Consider the following 10,113-nt stretch of genomic DNA (forward strand, 5'->3'; position numbering starts at 1 on the left):
CGCCTTTACCAAAAGAAAGAAAGAAAAAGAGAGAAAGAGAGAGAGAGAGAAGAGACACGCACGATTCCTCGTACACGTACCTACGCCCTCTGGTAAAGCACACGCGAGCACTCAAGGTACACTGCTGGTGGTATTAGTGACGATAATGGTGGTGATGGTGGTGGTGGTGGTAGTGGTGGTTTTGTTGGTGGTTGCAAAGCTGCAGCCGATGTTGTTACCACAGTTGCCCCCTCGTGAACGAGAGGGGAGCATTCGAGCGAAGAAAGGGGTGGGGAGAGATAGAGAGAGAGAGAGAGAAAAAAGAAAAAGAGATAGAGAGATGTGTGTATTATGTCCTGGATGCATACTTCTCCACCTCTTTCCAACGAGTAGACAAGGATCTGATTACGCGAAAATAAATTGTGCCGGTCCGATAATACGACTTCCTCGCTAATTTATATCTCGATTGCCCCCTTGTGAAAATAGGCAATTAAATGCATTCCATGCAGTTTAGAGAGAGAGAGAGAGAGAGAGAGAGAGAAAGAAGGAAAGAGAAGATACATTCGAATAATTGTCATCCTTTAGATTAACTACGACAATTTCTACTCGTTTTTTACAAAATTATCTTCTTTTTCTTCTTCTTCTTCTTCTTCTTCTTCTTATATATCATCATTTCTTATCTTTTTTTTCTTTTTATTTGTCTAGTCCCCTCTCGTCGTGCGACGGAAGACACAGAAGTTAGAAACATCGATTGACGACGTCTGCTTTTGTGTCACCTTAACGTCAATTTTATGTACATTTTCGTGTGAACAAATTTCCGATGAAAAACTGTTGTTAAAAAACCAATCGATCGATCAATATTGTTCGTTCGTTTATTAATATTTAATTATATTTCGCAATCGAATAACAACTCAACGATCCGGATGACGATTATTTCGTTGTTGTTTTATATATAAACACTGTCGTTTTGTTTGTTTTATTTTTTTTGCTTTTTTACTTTTCTTTTTTGTTATATTTAAAAACTTAAATTAGCAAGCCAAGGTATTTATGCACGTTACCATTGTGAGTATTATTATTCGAGCCAGTTCTCCTCAATGAGGATGACTATAATTTAGGTCACAGACAAGAAAGATTAAGAGGGATCTAACTACGGCTTCTACACACTCTTAGAAAGTAAAAAAGCATTACGACTATTTATCAATTAATAATACGTTCGAGTGTTATATTAACTCGAGATCATATATATATATACATTTCTTTGTTCAAATCGATTGCTTACGTCTTTTATCTACAAAAAAAAAAAAAAAGAAAAAGAAAAAGAAAAAAAAAGTATAATTTTTACTCTAACAATAAGCAAAAGAATTATTTACGTGACGAGTAATAATTTAATTCTACAAAACAACTCTTAACTGTTCAGTACGAATAATCATTATACATTAAACAGACGTAAAGTTGTTATGTTAGTTTTCTTGAACAAATGACTTAAACGATCGAGAATAAATAACGCACCAGTCTCGTTTAATTGCGTTACTCGATTCTCCTACTAGCTAATTACGTATCAAACTTTAACCCCATAAGCAAAGTTCTTCTTATAAACACATACCGGAATATAAATGATTTCTTAAAAAGCAGTATAAGAATATATATATATTCTATCTCTACTATTTATAAATTTCTAAACGAACGAATATACATTATTCTAGCATAACAAAAATGATATAAAAATTATTCGAAAAAATATCATAAAGCCAAACATTCTCCATAAATTCTTTCTTAGGAATTAATCAAATCCATCGTGTTTTTAATATAATATACAAAAAAAAGAAAAAAAAAGAAGAAGGAAAAAAAGTTAATAAAAATAATCGCAAAACGTTTGAAATAATATGTTCACTTTCGCGTTCTATCACATAGATAATAATCGTACCGTGATTTCATTTAGGATGGGGAATTCATTCGAAGGGAAAGGTCGGTCGTATCGTTCAGGGTCCAATGAACGATGACGACGAGTAGTATAGTGGGACTCTTATTTTACCATTCGTGCTTACACGTTGCACGGATTAATCCCAGAAAGAAAGAAAGAAAGAAAGAAAGAGAAAGAGAGAGAAAGAAATAGTGTGGAAACGTGCGAGAACGTCTGTTTCTTCGTGGATATCTCTTAGCCATTTCCGTTTAATTGATCGACCTGAAACGTTGGCACCGTATATGTGTCCCCCATGGATCGAAACTGATACCAGGACGGCGATTTCAATGGGCAGTAGACGAGCCAATTAGCTCCGTCCCAATGCTCAGGTACTCTCTCTCTTTCTATCTTTAACCCTTTCCTCCAATTTTCCCTCTCTCTCTCTCTCTCTCTTATTGGATATCTGACTGGTACTCTTTCTCTTTCCTTCCTTGTCTCAGTTAGGATTCTCAGGTCTATATGCGACCTGGAAGGCTTCCGGGCTGAGGCACAGGACATTATCAAGTCCCACTCTGACTACAAACGGAACACAGAAACCAGGGGTCCTATCTTATCCGCGAAGAAGTTTATAGCCCGGTCGACTCTAATTGGGCGAGAAATCATCGGGCACTCCTTTTCTCTCTTTCACGTGGTCCTCTTACTGAGGAGGACCACTCCACTAATTTACGATTTCTCGCGTATTATTGCCGGGGACCATAGGAACCCTCACCGAATCTTTCTTTCTTTCTTCCTTCTTCTTCTTCTGTTTCTGCTTCTGCTTCTTCTTTCGAGGCACATTCGTGGAGAAGATCTTCTTTCAAACGAGAATGAGAACGAGAAGGAGAAAGAAAGAAAGAAAGAAAGAAAGAAAGATAAAGACGCTTCTGTCCGAGGACAAATTTGCGACGGCGCTTGATCGGCCTCGAAGACCAAGATCTCGCGAGCTCGGGTTTGCACCCGAACGAAATTATCTTTCCACGATTCCAACTGGAAAATCCATTAAACTACTTAACCCTTTTCTTTCTTTCTTTCGTTCTTTTTTTTTTCTCCTCTCTCTTTTGCTTCATTCTTTTCTTTTTCTTTCTTTTTTTCTTGTAGGATTTTGTTCGTGATTCCGCTAGATAGCTGAGAGCAGTTCTTCTTATTGTATCTCGTAGGTATGGATGAAATCAAATCTCAATGAAAATGTTATTCTGTAGAAAATAACTATTTAACCCTTTTCTTTCTTTTTTCTTTCTTTTGCTTCATTCTTTTCTTTTTCTTTTTTAGGATTTTTTCGTAATTCCGCTAGATAGCCAAATAGTTCTTCTTGTATCTCGTAAGTAAGAAAGAAATCAAATCTCATAAAATAATTCTGCATAAAATAATTACTTAACCCTTTTCTTTCTTTCTTTCTTTTGCTTCATTCTTTTCTTTTTCTTTTTAGAATTTTTTTTTGTGATTCCGCTAAATAGCCGAAGAGATTCTTATATCTCGGAAAGTAAGAAACAAATCAAATCTCTATGAAAATACACGAAAAATAAGATAGAGAGGAGAAAAAAAAGAGGAAGCTTTTCAACGCGATCGCGATTTACCGCTGAAAGGAAAGGTGAGCAACCATCCTCCCCCTCCCCCCTCCCTTCACCTATCCTCACCCCAAGAAGCAATATCTCATTGAGCCAAAAGAAGAAGAAGAAGAAGAAGAACAAGAACAACAAGAACAACAAGAACAAGAGGAATAAGAAAAATAAAAAAAACAGAAAAGAAAAGAGGTGACTTTAACGTCCTACCTTCTCGCTTCTTTCCCCCATGAGCAATCGTAGCCAAGAAAGAGAAAGAGAGAGAGAGAGAGAGAGAAAGAGAGAGACGTGCAAGACGTGCCTCGGTAAGAGTAAGATCGTTAATCTTACTGCACCGATCGGTCTCAGATAGTAATTGTTACGTTCTCGTTCCTCCTGGCTGACTGCCTGAATCTGTCCGACCATCCACCTCATCTCTTTCTCTCTTTAACTTCACAAGACAACTCACCCTCCTCCTCCTCTTCCTTCGACTCCTACTTCACTGAACTCCCCCTTCTCTACCCCAATACATTTCTTTCTCTTTCCAACAGCTAGCTTATGGTAGGAGTGCCGAGCGTTCACCCACCACCACCATCACCGGGTGTTAATGCCTTTGGCAAGTTTGTTCGCATTACAATGCTGCCGATCTCTTTTCCATCCCTCTCTCTCTCTCTCTCTCACTCACACACACTCTTTCTATGTTCCTTTTTTTTTCTTTTTTATATTGCTGAAGCAAAACTCGCTATTTCCGTCTTGGACCAGCTCCTTCTGTTTTCTCTTTTTCTTTAAGTTTCTGTCTCACTTGAGGCTATCCGAGAGTCCTCGTCCTCGTCCTCGTCCTCATCCTCGTTGTCCTACCGAACGCAGAGCATATCCAGGATCCAGCACGAGAAAGAAGCATGGCCATAAATTTGGTGGTCGCGCTAACCGTTGACGGGAAGCACGATATCCGAAATGCTGGTGGATCCGGTGTTTTCGTTGCCTCTACTTTCTTTCTTTCTTTCTCTTTTAAAACTCCTTTTGCTGCCAGGATTCGTCGACGGTGTGTCGCCAAGAAAACCAGTTCTTCCAAAGCAGATTCCTTATTTGCGAGCCCGACGAAACCGTAGATTCGAGTTAATCGTCGATGAGAGAGAACCCTTCTTTTCCCGGACTCGCGTATTCCCTTTTTTTAACACCTTCTTCGTTCTCTCTCTCTCTCTCTCTCTCTCTCTTTTTCTTTCTCTTTCTCTTTCTTCAAACAAAGTGAATAAAGAAAGGAAAAAATGTGTGTGTGTGTGTGTGTTGTGTGTGCACAAAAAAAAGAATAAAATATATTCCAAAAAAGATATTCAAAGTTGCTACGAGATATTCAACACTACCATCACCACCCCCCCCTCCCTTCTCCCCCGCCGCTCCTCCAAAAACAAAAAACCTGACTGACAAACGATAAGAACCAAAAAACTACTACCGAATCAATTCTTTCTCGATTAATCGTCAAACAACTTAATCGATTTTGTTTGTTCTATCTTTCTCAAATTTATATTATATACTTATATTATGATTTAATTCGTTTCTTCTCTCGCACGTACATACTTTGTTTTTTTTTTTTTTTTTTTTTTTTTTTTTTTATTTAATTTTCTTACGCGTTTTCTGCCGATGAAACAACAACTCGTTCTCAATTAATTCTTCTTTTTTCGTTGATGCGGAAATGATTCTTTTTTTTATACACATATATTATACTTGCGAATTATTTGAATATACTCCAAATAGAAGGTCGTGAGATGATACGCATCCTCTGAAATAAAATCAAATATGGACAAGAAAGATTGTTGGTTCGATGATAGAAATATTCATTATTGCAGGAAAATTTTTTTAAGGAATTGTTGTAAGGAACGATTGGTGTATGGTAAAGACACCATGGAATAAATCGTGTGTCATAATTTCGTAAAGATTACTTTAAGAACTGTTTTATGTATCGTGTGAATATTTACAAACGATGTTCGAAAGAAAGTTTTGTTTCGTTTTTTCTTTTTTTCTGCTTTTTTTTCGTTTTTTTTTTTTTTTTTAAATAAAAGGATATCCTAACTGTGTTACAGTTTCATTTTCCTGTGTTCTTTAAACGATCACCGTAAGACTATAACGGAGACACCCCACACGTGTATTCCCTTTCTTTTTCTTCCTTCGAAAAAAAGTTACATTCTTTTTTTTTTTTCTAATTTAACGAGAACTAGACTCGGACTTGTCCTCCCATTTCTTTTTATCTTTCTTTCAATTCTTTTCTTTTTTTACTTACGTTTTCGTACACCTTTTCCTTATTATTCAATCAACTAAGCATTTCCATGACGACTAATAAAAATGAATTTAAAGAAAAAATAAAAAAAAGAATAAAATAAAGAAACTCTCGACGATTTCCAATCGAATTACAATCCTCGATAAATAGTCCTAATCGATAATAACGTTACAAGGGACACCGATGATATTGCATTTTTTGTTATTAATAATTACACAGCGATGAGATACTCGTAGCACTTAATTTGTTAATCGTAATCGTAATAAGTAGCTGCATAGGTACTAGAGACATTAGGTTAAATAGATAAGAGGTATCAAGTTTAAATGCAACTAGTCATATTACATCGGTCACTCGACAACTCCAATCATTCCAATCCAAATTTGTTCCTCTTCCCCCAGTCCCCCTCTCCTCTCCCTCACCGCCCCAATATAAGAATTAAAAAACAAACCACACACAACAAAATATCGTCCAAGATTTCTTCTCTTTTCTTCTTTTAGGAATCCTTAAAGAAAAACAAAACTGATAACACACAATTCATTCCAGTTACGAGTCCTTGTTTGATAATCCTTTTCACTGACAACGACACCAAACCCCACAATAAGTTTGAATACACATAATGGGGTAGGGTGGAGTAGGGGGAGGATTGCAGGTGGGGGAAAAAATGACGAAAATCATTTTGGAATGAATGAATGAATGAAAGAAAAATAAATGTCTCGTTAATAAAAACCGAACGGATAAATAATAATGTTCTATCTTATTCTTCAACAAACACACACACACACATACACACAGACACACACACATATTTTCCCCCATATTATAAATAATTCAACGATCGTGTTTGGTCAATTCTAGGGGTTGTTGATCGGTCCAATGATCTCTCCACGCGACCGGCGGTGAAGATGGTATATCCTGATCGGAATCTTGAACGTCGATTTCTTCGTCCTCGTCTTCATCGTCCTCCACAGTTTCGTATTCTATTCTTTGACCGGAACCAGGTCCACCAGGCCCATGACCAGACCTTTGTTGATTATCGTAATTGGGACTGGTTGTACGCGACAAATTAGAACGCGAATCTTCCCCCACCAATTGGCTGATCATACGGAATGCACTTGGTTTCTTTTCCGGTTGTTGTTGATGGTGTTGGTGTTGTTGGTGTTGTTGTTGGTGTTTTGAAATTGATTCAAGCCTATTGATCCTATCGTTGGATTCCCTCGATGATTGGGAACAAGAAGTTGTTGTTACGACAGCACGAAACGCGCTACTTTCGCCTCCCATTCCTCCGATTGAGCAAACCGATGTACGGCCAATTTCCATGCTGGATGCGGATTGCGGCCGCGGTTGCGGCTGCGGCTGCGGTGGCGGCGGCGGCGGCGGCGGTGGTGGCGAACGCTTTAAAAGGTTCATTCGCTGATGACGACGCCACTTTGCCCGTCTGTTGGAAAACCAAACCTAAGAGTCACGAGTTAGGTTCGTTAGATGGCTCCTTTATATACTTTCTTCGCTTTGTTTTTTTTTTTTTTTGAAGTTATACTTCTTTTCGCTACGCGTTTTGGAATGTGAAGTTAAATGCGACCGAAAAATCGACACCACGAGAAATTGTTTGTCGATATTTACGATGCGCGGGCAAAAAGGGATTTCAAATTTACCGGCATGAAGATAATTTCGTAAATAATTAAATTAGATTGTATATATATTAATTAAAAACCTTTATCAATGGTATTTAATATCTTCATTTTTTATTTTATAATATTATTATCGTATTTTCGACAAATGTAGAGTATTTTATATTGGTACTATAGAGATAATTGAAGTTATTTTTTTGAGGTTTATTGAGGTTATTGTTCGTTTTGGTACGTTAAAGAAATATAACTTCTTACGTGCGTACATAAATACACACATCAGTTTTTTTTTTTTAACTTTAACACATTGACCGTAACAAATCTGACAAACACCATTGTTTAAATACGAAAACCGAAAAGTATTACGGTAAGACGTTGCGTTAATCGATCACGATTAATTGTCAACGATCAACGTGTTAATTTATTGTCGTCTCCATTTTGACACTTCTTTTAGAAATACTTTGTTTTGTGTTTCTTTTTTTTTTTGGTTTATTTAACGCAGAGACGAAAATTTATTTGGAATTAATTTGGAAACTGGTTTGCTCCCCGTATATTATGTTCGTTCGTTCGTTCCCGTCTCTACGTAAAAAAGACAACTTTGTTTCTTTTTTTTTTTTTCGTCGTTAGATTAAAAATAAAAATGAATTTTGTATTCTCACCTGTACGCGTGCCTCCGAAAGGGAGGTCTTCGATGCCAACCGTTCGCGAGTCGAAACGCAAGGGTAGTGCGACCTCTCGAATTCCTTTTCAAGTTCCTCGAGTTGTTCCGGACTGAAGGTGGTGCGATTTCTTCGGAATTTTGGTTGCTCGGAACCATCCAAACTTCCATCGTCACCGTCACCGTCTGCTGTTAATATAACAATCAAAAAACCATGTCTAATTTTATTACCAAAATTGTTATTATTATTATTATTATTCGAATAAATATTTATCTAATTTATATTTTTCTCGTACACACACACACACAACACAATTATTTCAACGTTATTTTCGTTTATTTTCATGAACAACATTTTTCGATCGACGATTCTTCCTTTCTTTCTTTTTTCGTTGAAGATTCTATTTTATTTTATTTTTTTTTTTTTATAAATAATATTCTTCATCGAAAGACAAATACGAAACGAGAACAAAACGACGCTCGTATATTATACGAATATATTTATTATTCGCGAATAAATTATCAATTATTTTTCAACAATTTGTCGATTGTGTGTGTATACGCGAATCCTGAAAAAATATTCTCTCTTAATCGCAAATATTTTTATTTTCATTTCCAGACAAACGATTCCTTTTTTTCTTTCTCTTCTCCTCTCTCTCTTTTTTTCTTCTTCTTCTTCTACAAAAAAAACGACATTATTTCCTCGAAAATATTGTTTTTCTTTTTTCTTCCGATTTTATTGAAAATTTTGCAAAAACCAATTCAACGATCTTATTCGAGCGGAATCGATTGATAATGAATAATGATAGCAATCGCGTATCCGTCTAAACACAAAAAGAAATTTCACGAATGTTTATGCAAGTTGACTGCAGCTGCGAGAACGAGAACACGAATTCGCGTTGTTCATCGCGTATCTTTTGTCTCTCTATCATTGCACGTGTATGTATGTGTGTTTGTGTGTTCAACTTGCGATACCTACGATTATTAACCCGTAAAATTTTCATCCAAAAAGATAAAGATAACAACGCGCGAAAGTGTTAAAAACGCGATTAAGAAAAACGAAAATACACTTTTGTCATTTCCTACATCTCATTTTACATCATTTCAAACATTGTGATTTCACGCGTATTTTCGTGGTTATAGAACAAAAAAAAAAAAGAACACGCGGTAATGTTAAACAAAAACGAATTCTCGTTTCCGAAGTTGACGCAATCTTTAACCCTTTGAATGCTGAATACTTTTAACTGAAGAGAGTGTTTTCTACGAATGAAATAATTTATTATTAATGTGACCAGATACTATAATATTAATTAAATTATATTTAATAATTACAATTTATGTTTCCATCTGACAAGATACAAGAAAAATATTACATTATTTTACATTCACATTGATAAACACAAGCGTATCAATTTTTACCAAACGCATATATGCGTTCATAGCACTCAAAGGGTTAAACAAAAACTAATTATCGACACGAACGCGCGTGTAAAAACTTCACACGTCTTATAATTTGTTAGATAAAAATGAAATTGTGATCTTTAAATCTAAAAAAAGAAATAATGATAGAAAAAAAACAAAAAATGAGGTATTAGATTAGATGCATTTTCGCAAAATGAATAATGACCTTGTAAGTATCCTCTGGCAATGGCGTCGGCAGCGTGCAAAGCATGATCGGCAGTACCAGCAGCGGAAGCGGATGCGGCCGCAGCTGCAGCAGCAGCAGCCCCAGGACTCAAGGACGGTGGTAAAAGTAATGCCGAAGCAGCCCCCGAAATACCAGTGGCCAAGGGTGGTAACATCCAAGGATGACCAGGTGCTCCCGGTGCTGGCCATCCACCAGGAAGATGATGGCTCGTAGTTGGATGCTGATGGGCAGCTGTATTAAAATACGGATGCGGCCCGGCCGCGTACAATCCGTAACCAGCTGCTCTCGCAAATTCCGCTGCTGCTCTTTCCGCAGCACGGTTTCGTAAAATTCGATTTATACTGCTTACCGATGGTGCTGTCGCGTTACTGCAAACACCTGAGACAACGACAACAACCAATTATCCAAGCTTCACAATATTTAAATTTTTCTCGTTTTTTCTTTCTTTTTTTTTTTT

At 36.7% G+C, this 10,113-nt stretch overlaps 1 protein-coding gene across 1 annotated transcript in view; it reads right to left on the reverse strand.

Annotated features, from left to right (window-relative positions):
- Positions 1-6,556: 6,556 nt before the first annotated feature.
- Positions 6,557-10,113, reverse strand: part of LOC106793799 — a 28,613-nt gene continuing 25,056 nt past the window's right edge. The window contains exons 5-7 of the mRNA XM_014761006.1: positions 9,636-10,034; positions 8,010-8,194; positions 6,557-7,180 (exon numbers count right to left, since the gene is read on the reverse strand). Coding sequence (XP_014616492.1) covers positions 6,557-7,180; positions 8,010-8,194; positions 9,636-10,034 — 1,208 coding nt within the window. The remainder of the gene's footprint in view (positions 7,181-8,009; positions 8,195-9,635; positions 10,035-10,113) is intronic.

Source organism: Polistes canadensis, unplaced genomic scaffold (genome assembly GCF_001313835.1).
Source record: "Polistes canadensis isolate GaletaPanama2010 unplaced genomic scaffold, ASM131383v1 scaffold_19, whole genome shotgun sequence".
Lineage (NCBI taxonomy): Eukaryota > Metazoa > Arthropoda > Insecta > Hymenoptera > Vespidae > Polistes > Polistes canadensis.